Source organism: Coptis chinensis, chromosome 4 (assembly GCF_015680905.1).
Source record: "Coptis chinensis isolate HL-2020 chromosome 4, ASM1568090v1, whole genome shotgun sequence".
In the NCBI taxonomy this organism is placed as follows: Eukaryota; Viridiplantae; Streptophyta; class Magnoliopsida; order Ranunculales; family Ranunculaceae; genus Coptis; species Coptis chinensis.
This window is the reverse complement of record NC_141459.1, coordinates 15,821,156-15,842,469: the sequence shown is the minus strand read 5'-3', so window position 1 is coordinate 15,842,469 and position 21,314 is coordinate 15,821,156. Positions and strand designations below refer to the sequence as shown.

The window sequence follows — 21,314 nt, the reverse complement described above, 5'->3', positions numbered from 1 at the left end:
AAGTCTGACTAGAGCCGAAATTTCCAAAAGAACAAAACCAGTGCAGAATGGGTCCACATATAAAGAAGTAGCAAACTTCCGAAGCTCACATCTGATAAATCTAGATATCGACGTTGGCTAGTGAACTGCCAGAGCGACCAACTCTACGCAAAGACAGAAAGTTGTAAAAACACCAATATCAGCAACACCACTGGACACACTAAGTGGACCCACTCTGCGAGCCCAAAGGCATGACGAGCCAGCATAGGCAGGTGGCAAGTGATAGTCACAATTTTGTGCCACCTTGTAGAAGGAAAAGACATGTATCAATTCAATGTTTGAATTGAATTGAGCAAAGGGACAAAAGCAAAACACAAAAGGACAAAACATTAAATGAAAGTTTTGTTTCGTAAACAAAACTTTGGATAAAATGAATTCACTTGGAGACAAAACTTTGAATCTCGTCTCAATTTGAGAAACGGCCAAAACTCAATTAAATCCTTCTCCAGCCATCCAGCCTATATATATGGGGGGGGTGGTGTATTCAGATATTCTCCTTCAGCAATTATGCTTTAGCTTATGCATTAGTTAGTTTTTCATTCCAGCACTTACATTCCGTCCTTTTTATTCCAGCAGCTTAAATATTGTAAGTCATTTTCTTCTTAATAAAAGTCATTTCTTTTCAAGTTTAATTTCTGTCCTGCATTTATTTATTTAATGTATACATCAAGTTTAATTATTCCTTCAATGACCGTGAGAATTGGATTGACTCTTTAATATTCTAGAATCACTACTTAGGAATTAGGTGTAGATTAGACATCCGGTCCCAAAATGACTAAGACTGTACAAATTTGGAGTGTTGATGCTCCAGAACAGTCTCGCAAGAGACCCAAAATGTCTCACGCGCGACTATCTGGTGTCAGACAGCTCTCCAATTTGTCTAGCTGATGTAGAATCAAACCAGGAGCTGAAATGATATTCCAGAGATGAAATATTAGTTCAACTTCTTATGCTAGTGCGATGCGGCTCAGAGATGTAGGCATTTCGCTAGGGATCAATACTCGACGTCGTCTCGGATTTGTCTATGAACTCAAGACGAATTAGAGCTGTAGTGATGTGATAATATAAACTGTTAAAAAATGATTCTTGCATGAGCATGATTAACCCTCTCCTTGTTTCTCTATCTTTGTTTATTTACATCGAAATCACCGTTAGTAATTTACATTATTTATATTTCCGTTAAATTAATTAAACCAACTAAAAAACCTAAAATCCTACTCACTAAAAGTTGTAATTCCAGTTGTGAACCATGCCGAGCCCTAAGGTTTGGACGATCTCTTACTCGACCTATCCTACCAAACCCACGTGAGTAAAGTAACTTGACTAAACAAACGACTATACGAACTTTGGACTTTGGACTTTGGACTTTGGACTTTGGTCTTCAGACTTGAGACTTAACTGTGGACCTCGGACTTAAGTAAAAGAATAAAAAACCAAATAAATGTACGAATTAACGTTTTATCATACCCTCACCAATCTATTTTTTGGAACACTCTCAGGGACTCCAATTTTTTCTAAACTCTATTACTACTTATAAAAAAGTAGGATATAAATAAGAAAACAATCACATCAAGTTTCAGAGAGTCTAACTTTTTCTAAACACTATAACTAATTACGAAAAAATAATCTCATATAGAGTTTCACAGAGTCTCCAACTTTTTCTAAACAATATAACTAATTACAAAAAAAAAATATGAGGCAAAAAACTAAATTGCTAAAAACAATAGTTTCCACCGAAAACGATTTTCCTAAAACCCTTTCGATTTGGTGCGCCATCCACAATGGGATTTAAACATTTATTCATAGTTAAGAATTCCAAAAATCATAATTCTGACCACAATAATTACGACATATGTATTCTAATTAAATTTATAAATTTATAAATTTTCAACACTATATATATACGGGAAGGATATAGGCACATTCACTATAGCCACATTCTAGCCACATTGTAAATTAATCCAAGCAAAAGCGTGGACTTAAAAGTTGAATTAAAGGCTGAATTTTTGTAGATATAATCTCCCCACCATGGAGAACATGCTCATAAAAATTCAGCTCATTCAAAGAAATCTAACCTTAGAACATGCTCACAAAATGTTTGGACCGTTAGATAAAAAGCTAAAAAATGAACACTAATTTTTATATGATTAGACATATCCAAATATTATAATTTTTGGTGAGAATGATCTTTATGGTGGGGAGATCATCTCTACAAAAAACCAGACCTTAATTCATTTGTATGTGAAAAATATGGCTATAATGTGCGCATAAAAATGTGCCTCTATATATATATATATATATATATATATATATATATATAATTCGGCGGAATAACGAGATTCAGTTAAAGTGGACGTTGGGCTTAAATAAATTATATACCAAACTATATATAATTACATGTGAAAAATTAAATTATCCAAAAAATAACATCACAAAATATATAATAGAAAAAAAAAAAAAAATAATGGCAAAGCAATAATGACAAATATTTTAAAACATATATAATACTGAATGAAACTAACATCAAAGAATAATTAATGGGGAACCGAAAACTGGATGCAAATGCATCAAACTAACCTTAAATAATATTTAATGAGAAATTGGAAAATGGATGCAAATGCAAGTGTTAAACTAATCTTAAAAAGTAATTAATAGAAAATCGGAATATGGATACAACTACATTAAACTAACCTCAAAGAATAATTAACGGGAAATCAAAACTTGGATGCAAATACATCAAACTAATATCAAAAAATAATTGTCGTGAAATCGGAAACTGGATGCAAATGCATTGAACTAACCCTCAAATATTAAATTAACGGGAAATCGAAAACTTGATGCAACTGCATTGAACTAACCTCAAAGAAAAACTAATTATAAATTGGAAACATGATGCAAATGCGTTGAACTAATCTTAAAGAATAATTAACGGGAAATCGGAAATCGGATGCAACTGCACTGAACTAATCTTAAAAAATAAACTGGTTGCAAATGCATTGAACTAACCTCAAGAAATAATTAACGAAAAATTAAAACTAGATGCAAATTCATTGAATTAACCTCAAACAAAAATTAATGGGAAATCGAAAACTATATGCAAATTCAACCTTATCAAATAATCAACGAGAAATCAAAAACTGTATGCAAATACATTAAACTAATCTCACAAAATAATTAACGGGAAATCAGAAACTGGATGCAAATGCATTGAGATGACCTCAAAAAATAATTAACATGAAATTGAAAATTGGATGCAAATGTATTGAACTAACTGCAAAGAATAATTAACGAAAAATCAGAAACTAGATGCAACCGCATTGAACTAACCTAAAAAAAATAACGGGAATCAAAAATTGGATTCAACTGCATTGAACTAACCTCAAAATATAAATAACGAAAAATCAGAAACCAGATGCAAATACATTGAACTAACTTCAAAATATAGTTGAATTATATGTTGTAAGAATGTCTCGATAAGTATAGTTTTGCATTTAAAATTGTATTTATCTTATCTCTTTCCGTATGATTGGTAGCTCCTTGCTATTCAAGTAGCTTCAATATATATAAATTTTGCCTTATTAGACAATTTCACAAAACTTCAATCAAACTTCTATTATTAAACAACAAAATGAAGTTGAAGGGTTTTATCAAATGTGAATTTTTTTTTTTAATGGAGAGTGAGATTTTCACGTTATAAGAAATTTGGATGAGTAATCAATATAATATTAATATATAATAGTTTTGTATATTTGCAAATATTTTTTAGAGTAATTAATATAACAACACCCGTTCGTAGATAATCTTTGTAGATTCAACATAGTGAGTCATGCATAATTTAAAAAATAATTAACGGGAAATCAGGAACTGGATAATCTTTGATGATTATTAAACAACAAAATAAAGTTGAAGGGTTTTATCAAATGTGAGTTTTTTTTTTAATGGAGAGTGAGATTTTCACGTTATAAGAAATTTGGATGAGTGATCAATATAATATTAATATATAATAGTTCTGTATATTTGCAAATATTTTTTAGAATAATTAATATAACAACACCCGTTCGTAGATAATCTTTGTAGATTCAACATAGTGAGTCATGCATAATTTAAAGAATAATTAATGGGAAATCGGGAACTAGATAATCTTTGATGATCTAACATAGTAAATCAAACATAATTTATTTTTTATGTCATGTTTGTAAGGACACTACAGATAGATAGTAGAAGTTGGCATTGCACACCACATTGGATAATTAAAAGAAAATCGAAAACTGAATTCAAATATATAACTTAGCTCAAAGAGTAATAAACGAGAAATCGAAAATTTTATGCAAATGCAATAAACTAAATTCAAAAAATAATTAACTAGAAATCGGAAACTGGATACAATTGCATTAAACTAACGTCAGAGAATAACTAACGGAAAATTAGAAATTGGATGCAAATCCTTGAAAAATATTTAATGGGAAATCGTAAACGGTATGCAAATACATCAAACAAATCTCAAATAATAATTAATGAGAAACCAGAAACTAGATGCAAATGTATTGAACTAAACTCAAAAAATAATTAACAGAAAATCAAAAACCGAATGCAACTGCATTAAACTAATCGCATAGAATAATTTGTGGGAAATCAGAAACTAAATGCAAATATGCATTGAAATAACCTCAAAGAATAGTTAACGGGAAATCAAAAATCGGATGTAATTACATCGAACTAACCTCAAAGCATAAATAATAAATTGAATGCAAATGCATTGAACTAACCTCAAGAAATAATTAATAGGAAATCGGAAACTAGATGCAAATTCATTGAACTAACCTCAAACAATAATTAACTGGAAATCGGGAACTAGATGCAAATGCAATCTTATCAAATAATAAACGAGAAATCGAAAACTTGATGCAAATGCATTAAACTAATCTCACAGAATAATTAACCGGAAATCAGAAACTGGATGCAAATACATTGAACTGACCTCAAAAAACAATTAACCTGAAATTGGAAATTGGATGCAAATGTATTAAACTAACCGCAAATAATAATTAACGAGAAATCGAAAACTGGATGCAACTGCATTCAACTAACTTTAAAATATAAATAACGAAAAATCAGAAACTAGATGCAGATGTATTGAACTAATCTCAAAGAGTAATTAACAGGAGATTGGAACCTAGATGCAAATACATTAAACTAATCTCAAAGACTAATTAACGAAACATCGAAAATTGGATGCAACTGTACTGAATTAACCTTAATGAATAACTAACGAAAAATTATAAAGTGGATGCAATTGCACTGAACTAACCTCAAATAATAATTAACGAAAAATCGGAAACTTGATGCAACTACATTGAACTAACCTCAAAGAATAATTAATAAAAAATTAGAAACTGAATGCAATGTACTACATTGAACTAACCTCAAAAATAATTAATGAAAAATCATAAACTTGATGCAAATACATTGAATTAATAACCCTAAAACATGTTTGTATTATATGTAGAGGGGATAAATGTCTCAACAAATATAGTTTTGTATTTTAAGTAGTGTTTATCATAATTTTTTTATTATGATTAAGAATGTCATGCTATTCAAATAGCTTCAATATTATATTCGTTACATTAAGCATTCTCACAAAATTTCAATCAAACTTCTATTATTAAACCTAACAACAACAAAAGTTGATAAGTTTTATCAAAATTTGATACTTCCTTTTAATAGAGAGTGGTACAAGAAATTTGAATGACTGAACTTAACCTATGTAACCAAGATGATATGATGACATATGTAACTTGAAACCACAAGTTCAAAGTCACGTGAATTCACAATCGTTTGGGATTTCAAGTTACTAGTTAGTCTAAATGTTTGCTGGTGTTGGCCTTGGGGCGACACTGGTGGGTCGTCTGGACAAACTTTGGGCGACACAACATATCGGTTGGAATTTGTTTTGCGAAATTCATTGGATTGATTTGTGCGGCCCTCATGAGTCACTGGAACTAGTTCAAGTAATAGTTCAAATAACAATATGACACTATCAAATTGATTGAATATTTAACTTGTGTTTTTTTTTAATCTTCTAATTGATCAATGCACCTGAACTCATTTCCTTGGTGGGTCCATGAGTTCATGTGATGATGGCCCATATATTTTGATGCCTTGGAGTTGCTGGTGGAGGAAGTTGCAGTTCTCCTCTCTTCATTTTTCGAATTCAACCAGCATTACAAAGTGACTGCAATAGATCACTTGAAAATATCAGTTATCTTGTTTAAATTTAAGAACACAATAAAAAATAGATATCAAATGTTAATGAGGGAGATGAAAATGAGCTAATGGAGAGATGAGGAAAAAAAAAGTTGAAGAAGGTGAAGAAAGTGACGAAGAAGACGAAAGAATGAACTGGTGGTAACCGGTTAATTTTTTGTTCATTTGGTTTGGGCTTTTCTAGTGGGGTCTATCAAAAATAGGACTCTTATGATATTAGCCCAACGTCCCGCTTTGCCTAATTAACACAAGTATGAGACACTAGAAATGGGTCAGGCCGGGCCAGCCCGACCCTCTCATGTAGTAAAGGGCGTGCTTATGAGGCTGGGTGCAATGGCTCTCCATTCTCTCAAAAGTGGAGGGAGTGGAGTGGCGGTGGTTTTTGCCCATTATCTCCATAATACTCTCTATATATAGAGAGTAATATTGAAAAATAGAGAGTGCATTCCACACGAGTTGAAATGGCGTGGTTTGTAAAAACCCAAATGGCGCTACTTGAAATGGCGTGGAATGCATTTTTCAATTTCATACAGCACCATTTGAAGTGGCGTGGTTTGTAAAATCCCAAACGGCGCCACTTGAAGTGGCGTGGAATGCATTTTTTTTTTTTAATTCCGCTGCTTGTCGAAGTGGTGTAGAATAGTCCAAACCATTGAACACCAAAATTGACTCCTCATCCTCAAAACACTGTTTTTTTGTGGAACGGAGATAGAGGGTGATGCACCATTAGACTCAGCCTAAGGGCTAATGCTAAAATTGTGAAACCCCCAACCCTCACCTCAGCCCTCTCTTTAGATAATTGAGGGTTGGGCCAGAGAGCCGGGTTTGAGGGTCTGACTAGAAGGCTGGGTTTGATTACTCTCACAAACTCTTTATTTACATTATAATATTGCTAAATTGATACGCAATAAATTAATTATCACGATTAAATAATAGGTTTTCTCAATCTTGACTTTGGTTAATGTACTTAATTAATAATTTAGCTAAAATTTAAAAGTTTCGTTCTTAGGTTTGATGTGCCGATGTATTACATGAATCAATAAGAAGTGTATATGAAACCAAAAATATGATGTGATGTTGTAGGTTGTATAATAACTTGTGTCTGATTAGTTGAAGTTGATTAAAAACTTCATTAACATATACCAAGGATCATATCACATCACTCTGATTTATATTTTATTCTTGTTTATATATGGTAAAATGACCGGGTTCATATCAATTTGTTATTTTGAACTAGATTTTTCATATAACGTTGGAGGAGCCTACACAAAGCACTAATTTATGTAAAACACATTTTTCATTTTGCTATTTAATTTATACATTTACGTACTTTTTAACAAAATATAAATAAAATTACATATAAAAGTTGTGAGGGACTTAATGCGGGCTTTGTTTGGCCTTTGAGGGTTGGGGTAAAATTACACCTCCACCTTAAGCTTCATGAGGTCATGATTTTACTTCCACATCTAGGCCCTTATTCTCTCCTCAAAACGTAAAAACCGGGCCGGGCCGCCCCACAAATTGCATGAGAGCTTAAATTTGAGAACTTTTTCGACCCATGGACTGAGCGCTTGAGGGCCTTTTTTACACCCTAAGGACACGGGAAACTTCGTTTCTTCTTTTAGAAAGTACATTCCTATAGTGTTCCAGCCAGAACGTGCCTTGTGTCACCCCCATCCACCATTATTTTCTATAGTAGCTCCAAATTTGCACACAGAAACATAGAAAATGCATTTTAATTTTTATATTTTTCTCCTATTGAAAATTGGCCCTAATGCTAATCGAGCACGGAGCTACAATAGGCCTCTAGGCCGTTTTTATGAAGTATCGACATCAACTCCACCTCAGAAGAACAACCATGTCTTAGACTTGCTTTCTCTTTGGTCTGGCAGATTTACAATATGTTGGTCTAAAATCCAAATCTGGCGCCCATCCACACTCGCAAGTTGGCAGTTGCAAGTTGCAATGTTGATCCAAGGTGAAAAGAATAAAGAGAGAGAAGACTGAAAGATTGAGAATTATTGGAAGGCCCATGATTTAAGCCCAATAGGCCCATAGGTATTGCTTACACCGGACCTCCCTCTGTGGACCTAACATGGGCTTTTGTGTACACAATATTTATGGAGGGAAGAGAAATTAAGTAACTTTTTTGTTTCTTTCAACTTGTTCCAAAAGCAAAGTATGGTGCGCAATCCCTAGAACCAAAACACGGTGCGTTCTCTCCGTTCCTTATATGTTGTTCTTTTTTAGTTATTTGAATACCAGGGTTTGCAGTCAAACGATATTACATGGACCAAAACTTTACTTACATGATTTATATCGGAAAACTAAGGGCTGTCCTTTTATATATCGGCGATATTGATATTTCAACATCTCTTTCGCAAAAAAAAAAAAAAAACGGTTATGTCAGTTGCATGTATAGACTAATTAACCAACGGTAGACACAAAAACTATTCGACTAAATTCCCGACAGAGAAGAGATAATTACTTGTTCAGACTTGAGAGGAGAGAAAAGGATAATCATTTTGATAAATAAACTAAACCAGTGACTCTTTGGTTAACTAAATGTCAGGTCAAGTTCATACTTCACATGCTGCTTGACTTTGAAGTGTCTGTTAGTTACTACATGCAGTGTAGACTTTCCTCCTATTACAATTTTATGGCCTCTACCTAACCAAATCTATATGTAGCGACTGAGTAATTGTAATCATATTCTCAAACACTGATATTTTGCTTGCGGATAGATTTTATTTACTTATCGTGTTCATGCATCAATTGTTTCTTTAGCTTTAGAACTGATGCTGAGTGTGAGTATAATTAATCACAGATACTCATTAGTCATTACATGCGCGAAGTGGTGTTAGTTGCATAAGATATGAAGCTCACGTAATCAGTGTAGTTGCACGCTTATACAATTCCTTTCCATTGTCAACGCTTACGCTTGTCAACTCGTCTCATCATCTGGGTAAGATCACTCTCAAAATCTGTCGAATGCATGCTCCGTCCATGTTAGTCAACTGATTCAAGTTTGAGTAAAATGCTAATTGAGCGCATTTGACTCTTGTCCTGCGAAAAATCCTGAACAGAAAAATAAGCAGTTCCATATCCATTTTTCTCGAATTCTATAGGGTCATGGACCCTTGGAAGTTATTGTTTTCCCTTTTGCTTTCTCTCCATTCTACTGTATGAACTAGTTTTCTAATAACGTGCTAATCCAGGTAAGACCAACTAAGATGCAATGTCAAACCATTAAAGAACTAAATTTAGTCAAACCAAGTAAAGTGGTATCTTTCTTTTGCTTCACTTTCACTTCAGAACAAAGAAACCGTGCAATCAAGCGCATTTGTATATATTTTTGCCTACTTTTGAAGGTCCTATCATCCACGTGTTTAGCACAAGACTTGTACTGTTGTCCCTTTCTTTCTTCCATTAAAGAAGTTTTATTATCACCTTTCAGCAGTTTAGTGGAAAAAGCCGTGGATCAAACACTTTATGATTTCGAGTTCTAATTTATAAGAGATTGAGTTTTTGACTTTGTTGGTGTGGGAAGAACAAAGTGGTCCTGCAAAGGGGGTTGCATGAGAATGAGACAGTACAAATTGAAGGTGGTCGGTTCTTATTAAGAGGGACTGAAAGCTACTTTAGTCCTTAGCTTCTAAAGAGACAAGGTTAGCCCTGAATTTCTCAAACTTTCAAGTCCTAGCTGCGTTAGATTCTTTCATCCATGTCGTACAAATTATGAGTCCCCCTCACACACACACACAAAGTGCTTCCTATTATTAGTACTCATGCACCAATAGAACTCGTCGATAGTGACTAAAAAAATAATAGTATGTGATATTTAGTACTTGATGGTTTATCTCCCGGTCCCTCAGCATCAGATCATAATTCAATGCCATATGTTGTATTGACCACTCCATTGTTTGAAAGATCAGCATAGCCAGTGATTTCACTGCCTGCCGTGAAGGCGTAGGACATATTTGTCATAATAAAAATGTGACGGACTGCAACGAAACATGTCCCTCAGCGTGACACTACTCAGATGGGGGTTGAGCTGGTGTAGCCGCCAGTTGGGGTTTGTTGACTGAATTATAACTTAATAAGTATAATGCTTAGAAACTCCTAAAATACCATTTTTTTTAAACTACCCTTTGAAAGCTACCTGTTTACTTCTTGAGGACCCATTAAACACAAAATTAGATGCAAAGCCTGGCATCTTATTGGACATTTGCGTGGTGTTATGTTGGGACAGAGGACGCGGGGTGGGGGTGGTGTTGTAAGTGACTCTTTATTATCCTTTGATAAATGTATATGCCAAAAGGCATGTTGAGTTGGTTTGACACAAGTGTTGTACCTATACCAGTAAGGTTTCCAATCTTCTAGCCTCTTGTGGTAAAATTTAAAATGTGTATGTTCTGCACTCAAACTCACACTAAGTGCTCCTTTTCTTTTAGCTTTTGCAATTTGAAGATAAAGAGCACTAACAATTTCTGTTGAGGGATACTTTGGAACGACATTAGAGGCAACGAAGAAGAGTGCATTACTATTTCAGGTAAGTCTCCTTTGTAACACCATTAGAGAATTGTATAAATAAACTTGCTTAGTTGTATGGAAACTATATTTTTTTCCTTTTCATCACACTTTTGCATGTTTTTTCTTGCGTTACCCTACATCCACCAATGATATGGGTCGGCTGCTGATATACTAATAAATTGATTCTTTTAGATCAATAACTAACGTTATGTAGTTATATACTAATATACTAGCTAAAAAGGTTGGCAATAGATTATAAACACGTGGCACTTTGTTGTTGAGCACTTATATGAGAACGCCCAGGGTGCGCCACGTGGTGCGAAATTATTAAAGATTCTCTGCAGTTACAATAATGGAAAGGGTGATCGTAGATTGGACTTTGATAGTTCTCATTGGCATTTAAGTACAGAAGCCCTTTAGTCCTTTACCAACAAAAATAAAATAAAATAAAAAAGCAACTTCAAAGGTGTTCCTTCACAAAAATGTGCATTTTCTTATTAAGTGTTCCTTGTTCCTCATTGGAGAAATCAAATACTGTATTTTGTTTGTTTAGTAGATATTCAAAGTGGGTTTCATATATATACAATTAAAATGTTTGGAAGACAAACTGATAATTTAAGGACATGGAATGGGAAGAGAATAAAAAATATGAGAAGATGAGGTGTGGGGTTTGCTTTATAGCTGGCAAATTAGAAGCACATTGCAGTGAACAATTCATTTCAGTTAAGTGAAATCATTGTTCACCTAATCTGACCAGAAAGTGAATGTGGACAACTTTTTAGTAAGTAAGCCTTGGAGGCCTAGTGTGTAGGTAAAGCAGCAAGCTAACCTAAAATTAACGTGGAAATTGTGGGTAGTGCCGTAGTGATGTGGAAGAGCTAAGGAAAAGGATTTAAGTTTCTTACTAATTTAGTTCCTCGTATTTGAACAATTGTAACTGTTACCTATTTGAACAATTGTAATCGTACGTAAACGAATACGGAAGCGTGATAATTGGACAAAGAAGATTGAATGTGGTGATAGAAATCGACAAAAAACAAATCAATTAAAATACTTACCAATGCAAAGCGGATAACCAATAAAAGTGGAGACGAAATTTACGTGGTTTAGCGTTAGTCTAATCCACTAAGCAAAAGAGGATAACTTTATTAATCAAGAGATAAACAAATAGAGTACAATCACTCACAAACGAATTCCGAAAAATTTACAAACTCTCTCTTACAAACTTGAACATAACAAATCCACAAACCGGTCTCGTATTTATAGAGGTTGTGGGTATCAAATTGGAATTCTATTTAGATTAGGAAAGGAAACCAAAACCAAAACCAATATGAATTTGGTAACCGTATACCAACAATTCTCCACCTCGGTGAAAATTTATCCAAATCTGAGCCGATCAACCAAATAGCAAATTCTCTCTTCAATGCACAAATATTCGAAGGATCAAACACGACTGTATCACACAGTGGCTGCCTACGTACCCTTGTTAAAGGATCAAGCCGACCGTAGTTCACCAATGCCCCTAAGAGCCAAATCATCTCAAATGAAAGATACGAATCAAATTCAAATAATGTTGAAACTTGATTCAAGAAACCACTTTAGTTAACATATCAGCTGGGTTCTCCTTGGTGTCTATCTTAGTGAGTAAAATATCACCCTCCTCTAAAATTTCTCTGACAAAGTGAAAACGCACATCAATATGCTTCGTACGGGCATGATGAACTTGGTTTTTGGCCAAATATATAGCATTCATGCTATCACGATGAATTTTGAGCTGACCCTACACGTACAATACCCAAGTCATCTAACAAACCCTGCAACCAAATAGCTTCTTTCATAGCCTCAGTCACTGCCATATATTCTGCCTCTGTCGTAGACAATGCAACCGTAGACTGCAAAATAGACCTCCAACTTATCGGAGCACCAGCTAAAGTAAATACATACCCGGTAGTGGACCGGCGCTTATCCAAATCACCTACATAGTCAGAGTCCACATAACCCACACAAAGCTTACCAGTATCCCTCTCAAACATCAAACCAACAATTATCCTCTTTTGTGAGAGAGAGTTTGTGAATTTTTCGGAATTCGTTTGTGAGTGATTGTACTCTATTTGTTTATCTCTTTCTTAGTAAAATTCTCCTCTTTTGCTTGGTGGATTAGGCTAACGCCAAACCACGTAAATCTCATCTCCACTTCTATTGGTTATTCGCTTTGCATTGGTAAGTATTTTAATTGATTTGTTTTTTGTCGATTTCTATCACCACATTCAATCTTTTTTGTCCAATTGTCACGCTTCCGTATTCGTTTACGTAACAAATAGGCCAAAATGATGCGTATAGAGGAGTGCTTCACAACCGGAGAAAACACCTCATTATAGTCAATCCCCTCCCTCTTAGGGCCTTTAGCTACCCATCTTGCCTTGTAACGTAACTCATCACTTAAAGATCCTTCTTTCAATGCAAACACACATTTTCCGCCAATCGCTTTCTTACCCTTAGGTAACTTTACAAGCACCCAGGTTGATTTCTTATGAAGAGATTGCATCTCCTCATCCATAGCTGTCTTCCACCTTTCTGACTTGGAGCACTGGATTGCTCCATAATATGAGGAAGGAACATCTTCATCAAGACTTTTAATAACAAAAAGTGCATAGGTAATGTAATCGTTTAGCCAATACAATGGGAAAAAATTCCATTTAGATTTACCAGTTGTAATAGGCTCATGAATCGGAGCCAAAGGACCAACATTCATCTGCTCCTCTAATGGAGCCATATTCTCTGCATCATCATTTGTTCCATCACCTGTATTCACTATTTATGTGTCTTCAACTAGAACATCAATTGATTGACTATCCATGGTTGCCAATCTACTAGATACATAACCATCTAGACTAGGTGAAGATGCATCAATCTCCACCTGCTGCAATACCTATTTGGCCATACTCTCTACTTGCTGAGAGTCAGTAGACTTCAACATAAAAACCTTATCAAATGTTACATCTCTGCTCAAAACAAATTTCTTATCTTTCTGATCCCATAGCTTATAACCTAATTCCACTTTTCAGACCCACAAAGATAGTTTTCTTTGCTCTAGGATCTAACTTACCATCTTTGACATGAAAGTAAACAGGACACCCAAACACACGAAGGGAATTATAATCCTGAGCAGGTTTACCAGACCAAACCTCCATAGGAGTTTTACCTCCAATTGCAGCCGAAGACAACCTGTTAATAAGGTAGCATGCATAACTCACAACCTCAGCCCAAAACGCTTTGCCCAATCCAATATTGGACAACATACACCGCACTTTCTCTATTATAGTACGGTTCATGCGCTTAGCTACCTCATTCTGTTGCGGCGTACCTTTCACTATGAAGTGCCTCTCTATTCCCTCATTTTGACATACTTGCAAGAACGAATCACTAGTATATTCACCACCATTATCAGTTCGGAGTCTTTTGATATTTCTGTCAGTCTGAGTTTCAATCAATTTTTTCCACTTCACAAAGATATCTAGGACTTCATCCTTGTTTCTCATGGTATATACCCACAAACGCCTAGAGTAATCATCAACAAATGTCACATAATAATGTTTGTTCCCTCCAAGAGATGCATTCCTAGAAGGACCCCAAATATCCGAATGAACATAATCAAGGGTTCCACGCGTACGGTGGATAGCGGTGCCAAACTTTACCTTTGTCTGCTTGCCCAAAACACAATGCTCACAAAAATCCAACTTACAGGTCTTAGCACCTTTCAACAGTCCTTGCTTTATTAATGTTTGCATGGACTTCTCACTTGCATGTGCAAGACGCATATGCCATAATCTGGTGGCCTCCTTAGCAATTGCCTCTGAATGTTCAGTAACAGCTACTTATCCACTAACTGTACCACCCTTCAAATAGTACAAGTTATTCTGACGTATGCCTTTCATGATAACCATTGCTCCATAAACTATCTTTAGAACACCACTGTCAATAACTATCTTGTAGCCCTTAGCTTCTAAAGTACCAATAGAGATAAGATTCTTCTTCAAAGCGGGAACATATCGAACATCCTTTATTTCCATAACCGTTTCATCATACATCTTGAGACGAATATTACCCATCCCCATAATGCGACAGGGTTGATCATTCCCCATCAACACATCACCACTTTCAAGTTCTTTGAAACTTGTAAACCACTCCCTTACGGGACAAACATGATAGGTAACACCCGTATCCAAAATCCAATGACTGGAATCAATGAAACAAATACTCGATGTAACGGGAAAAGAGAAATTGGAACTATCAGAATCATTACCTCTTTGAGCAATGTTGACATTGGACTGTTTCTGCTCAGTATCTTTATGCTTGTGTTTCAACTTCTTGCAGTCCTTCTTCTAATGTCCAACCTCATGACAAAAAACACACTCATCACGGGCTAGATTTCGCCCTCTCGACTTGGAACGAGATTTACTTCTTCCACCACCTGAGTTTGGGCGGTCATTAGGCCTCCTTCTAACCACAAAAGCAGTGCTCGTCGACTCTCTTGACTCATTTTTATTGTTGTTCATCATATCCCAACTTGTCAATGCAAACTGCACCTCAGAATAGTTCAAAGGGTTTATTTCCGAACATAATGGTGATTTTTATATGCCCATTACTCCTCATTGGGAAGAGATCTCAACAAATAGAAAGCTTTGTCTTCATCCTTTGTTTCTTCTTCAATGTTCAACAAGTTAGTAAGTAACTTGTTAAACTCGTTCATATGCTGGGACAATGAAACACCTTCTTTCTTTCTCATATCATACAACTTTGATTTCATAAAGACACGACCTTCTATTGTCTTATCTAAGTACTTTTCTTTAAAAATTCTCCAGATTTCCTTGGCCGAAGTCTCATTGAGAACAAGGTATTTCACATCCCTAGCCAAACACGATCTTATGATACAACAAGCTCGCCTATTTTTCTTAGCCCAAACACTCTCCTCTATATCCAATGGTTTTTCGTTTAACACATCATCCAAGTCTTGTTGGCATAGTGTATCTATAACTTCACAACGCCACATACTAAAATTGTTAGATCCATCGAATTTCTCCACATCAATCCTTGTATGGTTAATATTCAAAGTCGTAGGAGGTGATTTCTCCTTATACGTCGTTGAAGTAGTACCCGATGGAGGATCCGTCGCCATACTTTCTCAAACTTTTATATACCACAAAACAATCAATAAACCAACAAAAAAAAACCCTAGGTAAAATCTTGGCTCCGATACCAATTTGTTACATAAACGAATGCGAAAGCGTGACAATTTGATAAAGAAGATTGAATGTGGTGATAGAAATCGACAAAAAATAAATCAATTAAAATACTTACCAATGCAAAGCGAATAACCAACAGAAGTGGAGACGAGATTTATGTAATTTGGCGTTAGCCTAATCCACCAAGTAAAAGAGGAGAACTTTACTAATCAAGAGATAAACAAATAGAGTACAATCACTCACAAACAAATTCCAAAGAATTCACAAACTCTCTCTCACAAACTTGAGCATAACAAATCTCACAAGCCGGTCTTGTATTTATAGAAGCAGTGGATATCAAATTGGAATTCTATTTAGAATAGGAAACCAAAACCAAAACCAAAACCAAAACCAATATGAATTTGGTAACCGTATACCAATAGTACCAACATAAAAGAAAAGAAAATAATCCATATATAAATCTTAAAATTGCAAAAAGAATCGGCAAAAGTTGTAACTACTAAACTTTTCTTCCAAACTTCTGTCATCTAATCGGAAATCAATGGTAACTACCTTAGTCTAGTTGCTTACTTACTTACAAGTACGACCTCATTGAACTTCAATCTCTTTTTCTTTTCCTCGCGGAGTTGGAGGTTCAATTTGTGCCTGAACTTGATATGTAGTTTATGATCATGTAACTTTCTCATCTGTAGTAAATACTAATATCTAATAAAGAGAATACTTTTCGTAATTATTCGTATTTATCTGCCGGGTAGTCCTTTTGAAGTTCTTCTGTTTTCGTTGTTAAAATTGATTAACGAGAGGACTTATGAATAAATATATCCTACATTATTGACAAGAAGTTGTAAGTTGTAACAAAGGAAACGTTGTGGTGACAAGAAAACACCACCGAAGGGACCTTGGTTGAGGGGTGGGGTTAATCTTTTTGAAAATTGAAACTATTACCTATCAATCTATCATGTTGATTTAAATCTGATATATGAATATTTGGTTGTAAAAACAGATTAATCAATTCCATTACTTGAGCCTCACATGCAGCCACCATCACCAGTCACTTCTCAACCGCCAGTGTCATAAAATATCCCAGTATTGAGTTAGCCACACTTGAGAATATGTACGATTCAAAGGGTGTAAGATTCAGAATCTATCACAAGCTATAAAGAGAACTTTTGCCACCTTGTTCCCAACCTCACAAGAAAACAGTGGAATAGATAACCATGTAATGGTTAAAGAAGTACTTGTATTAATGGTTAGAAAGACGCAGATGGTGGGGATCAAGACAGAGATGGGCAGTAAAAGATAAGAATAAAGATAGGAGAGTGTTGAGATGTTAAAGATAGGAGGGTGTTGAGATGAGAGGAGGAAGAGCGTGTAAAGTGTGGCTACAAAATAAAAAATCCGAAAGAATTCAGATAGTCTTAGGTGTATCACTCAAAAAGAGCAAAAAGGGACGTGGAAGGGAGTCACGACGATCCTCCTATTATATTCAATTTTTTTAACATATTCTTTTTCTCTCTTGGTGAGTTGGTGGTGTTTGTTTTGGTTGATTCGTACAAGAGGGTGAGTTGTTTTTTTTTTTCTGTGAAATGGACACAAAGGAATGTGGGGTGGAGGAGATGAAAGAGAAGTGAAAATATGTTCGACCCATATCCAGATGCCTTGCAACAGAACATTGGGATGCTAAAGAAACAACACACGGCATCCGGGATACGTAGAGCCTGTTTGAATATCTCTAGGGAGGTGATTTTTTTTGTTTTTTTAAGTGAATTGGGAGGGATTGGGTTGTATTGTTATGCCAAGACACTATGCCATTGCTCCTACTTTTGTCATCTTCAGAAGTAGACAGAAGCAATAATAGCTGAATTTTGTTTCTTCGGTTACAAGCAGGGGACCCCCACAGGCCAGTGTCCCTCTATGCCCTCTTCTCTAGTACCCCAACTATCATCATTTCCTTAATCAGACAGATAAGGTGGGATACTGAGCCATTATACAAGCCATTTTATAACTTGAAAACCTGTTTTCTGTTTCCAGTGACACTGAAAGTATTCCTGGGAAATCTTTTACATGATGAAATATAAGAAAGTTGTAGACTTATAGCTGTTTGGGAGACAGGGTGAGCTTCAACTTTTAAATTAATAGAATTAATAATTATTTGAATATAAAAAAGTGAATATATTTTTTATTTTATTTTTTGGTAAAAGAAAAGAGGATAGCTGCTTTGTAGAGAAATAAAAATGCAAGGAAATTTTGGACGAACTCTTGGGAGTGGTACGTTGAACTTTTCCTTTTTTTAGCACTCGGCTGTGGTCTTAAATAGAAGGGAACAATAGAAAAGGTGGGCAGATCCTCCCTCCAGCCTTAAAACCAACCGACAGCTCTCCCTCCCTCTCTCTCCCAGTGAATATTTTTTCTTTAGTGTCAAATTTTCGCTTATAGTACAACTGAAGTGAAATCAAAACTTAAAAAAAAAATTGAAAACCGGTTTTATAAACAGACAATCTTTCTATAAAAAAAAAAATAAAAAGAAATAGAAATAGAAACCGAATTTGTACTCATTTGTAAAACTTTTCTACAATATAAGTGGGACCCAACCAATAATCTTCACATCAGCTCTCATTTTCAAGAGGCAAAATTTTGTAAAAATGGAAATGTAAAAAAGAATTCTCATTCACTGACAACAGGTGCAGATATGAGTGGGTCAGTTTCTACTGATGCTGACTTCCCAAATCCATCACCAATGCACAAAATCTCCTCCAAATTAGCTACCCTTTTAGCTTCTTTAGCAGTTGGTGGTGGCGGAAAGGTGGAAGAAGTTTGTGTTAGTTCTCTTGCTCTCTGCACTTGAAGCAGCCAATCTGTTTTTCCTAGCACATAAAACATGAGCAATGCACATGAGGCCTGAGCAGCTAGTAATCCAAACCACAGACCTCCAAATCCCATTTTAGCTACAAAGCCCATCAAAATGGCCACAGGCATACCCACCAAGTAGAAAGAACCCAAGTTGATGTTTGCACCAATGGTAGGCCTTGCACTTCCTCGTAGCACTCCACAACCAGTTGTTTGTGGACAGTTCCCTATCTCGCAGAGCCCTGCAATCGGTAATGCGATCGCAGTAAGCTCCAGAATTTCAGTGTCACTAGTGAAAAGACGACCCCATTCGTGCCTCATTAATGTAGCAAACAACATAGCAACAATGCCTAAAGCAACTGCACATGCGAGTGATACAATCATGGAGATGCGCGCTTTTGCAGGTCGGTTTGCGCCGAGCTCATTCCCAACTCTTGTTGACACTCCAAAGCTTAGAGATGATGGAAAGACATAAACCAATGAGGTTGTTTGTATCAAGATACCCATTGAAGAAATGGTTGCTTTGGGATTTGCAAGCAGTCCACACAGGATTATCATGAATTCATACCACCACCATTCTAGGCAGACTGAGAGGCAAGTCGGCACTGCAAGCCCTAGCAATGACGACCAACCTCGAAGGCAATCCATACTTGGTGTAACCCATGAATCCTTATAAACACCAGAGAATACCACAAAAGCCATCAACAAGAGGAAGAAGTTGAGATTAGTCCACACCATGGCAATGGCCACACCTTTGAGGCCCATTTTAAGTTGCACAACTAGGATGAAGTTTAAGGGAACATGGAGAAGAACAGAGATGGCTGAACAGTATGCCAATGGTAATGTAATGCCTTGAGTCCTTAGATATATTCGAAGAGGGTGAAGGAGGGAAAGAAAGAAGAGGTCTGGTATAGAGAACAAAATGAACACATGAGCTGTCGCTGAAATTTCTTCATCCTGACCACACCACAAGAGAATTCTCTTCATGTTAAGCCACATAAAAGAGATGGGTATGGATGCCGAAAGGAGGAGAAGTACTGTTCTTTGCAAAGTCAAGCCAAGGAGTTTCCATTGCTTCGCGCCAAATGCTTGCCCACATATAGGTTCCATTCCCATGGCTAAGCCAGATATGACAGAGTAGCCAGTGATGTTTGCAAAGCCAATTGAAAGAGAACCAGCTGCTAACTCAAGCTCTCCTAGGTAACCAAGAAAGAGCATAGATATCATTGCTCTTGAATATAAAACCAAGCCAGTTAAAGCTGTTGGTCCTGATATTTTTCCTATTTCTTTGATCTCTTCTACAACCTGATAGCAAAGTACATAACAGAGGAAAATAAGTTGGTGAATAAGTAGCTGTAAAATAATGCTGTTTCTTTAGATGGTAAAACATATTATTTAAAGTGATTTTTTTACACAGTACCTCAGTTGGTGTTGGCCATCTATGAAGTTCTCCTTCATCAATGTGAAGATCCATCGTTTTGTGGGGATTCATGAAAAGGTTTTTCTTTGGAGAGATGAATGAAGAGGGAGGAGATGGTTTTGGGTTACACATGGCTAGCTAGATAGCTTAAACTACGTTTTAAACTCGACTAAGATTCTGAACTGATGAGAATGAATGAGCTCTTCTTATGTATGTGCAGTTGCTTTGTTTTTGTTTTTGAATGTGGACTGATGATAGATGGTGGCTCTATATATATACAGAGAAGGATTGGAATTGCTTTTGGGTATCAACTAACAGGTGTCACTACAGAATGAGGAAGAAAAAAAGCGGCTTAATGGTGTGGACTGCTAAGAGTTCTGAGGGGGGGAGGGTCCCTTGTTCATCTCTCTTTTAACCCCCCCCCCCCTGCACTTTCTTTTCTCTGTTCTGTTGCTCTCCTGGTGTTTGAATCTCATTGTTGTTCAAACCATTTGGCAGAGAAAGATGGATTGGACATAATTTAGTTTGACTAGGCAGTCTTTAAAGAAGAACAAAGATTTCAGTGTCATTGTGGAGAATGACAGAGATTCTTATCTCAATTGAAGTGAAGGGGAACTCCCATATTTGATGATTGTTTGTTTATTATTATTTTTACCGCCATATTTAGAGAGTTTGTTGGGACTGGGGAGATTAACACCCATGATAATGTTCTTTTATCGCACTCTTTGTTTGGGTTTATAAGTTTATTCTATAGTATTCAGTTATTCACCTTTCTTTAGGTGTTGAGATGGAAACCAGTATCTCGGTTTGCCAAATGGATTGTATCAGAGCAACAAAGGAGATCTTTTACTTTTCACTAGTAATGCGTACTATATAGTAAGAATGAGATCTACCTTTTGGTCTAGAATTATTTCTGCTACAGCAGATGAGCAGAGTGATATGGTCGAATTGTGGGTTGCCCCTGGAGG

At 35.8% G+C, this 21,314-nt stretch overlaps 1 protein-coding gene and 1 long non-coding RNA gene across 2 annotated transcripts; one reads left to right on the top strand and one right to left on the bottom strand.

Moving 5' to 3' along the window:
- The first annotated feature begins 8,455 nt into the window (after positions 1-8,455).
- Positions 8,456-21,118, top strand: LOC147502165 (uncharacterized). The gene is made up of 5 exons (XR_015221611.1): positions 8,456-8,514; positions 9,131-9,268; positions 9,761-9,971; positions 10,758-10,855; positions 20,628-21,118. It is a non-coding gene; the product is annotated as an uncharacterized LOC147502165 (long non-coding RNA).
- On the bottom strand, positions 18,546-20,628 carry ZF14 (MATE efflux family protein). The gene is made up of 2 exons (XM_086607119.1): positions 20,347-20,628; positions 18,546-20,231 (listed from the first exon to the last, which is right to left on the bottom strand). The coding sequence occupies exons 1-2, from the start codon at positions 20,476-20,478 to the stop codon at positions 18,744-18,746; spliced, it is 1,620 nt and encodes a 539-aa protein (XP_086463245.1). The 5' UTR covers positions 20,479-20,628; the 3' UTR covers positions 18,546-18,743.
- Positions 21,119-21,314: the final 196 nt, after the last annotated feature.

Bases quoted from the DNA above. Each gene is read 5' to 3' on its own strand.
- ZF14 (XM_086607119.1), bottom strand. From the start codon at position 20,478: ATGTGTAACCCAAAACCATCTCCTCCCTCTTCATTCATCTCTCCAAAG. The intron at 20,232-20,346 runs GTACTGTGTAAA...CTTTGCTATCAG, and splicing joins GATGGCCAACACCAACTGAG to GTTGTAGAAGAGATCAAAGA.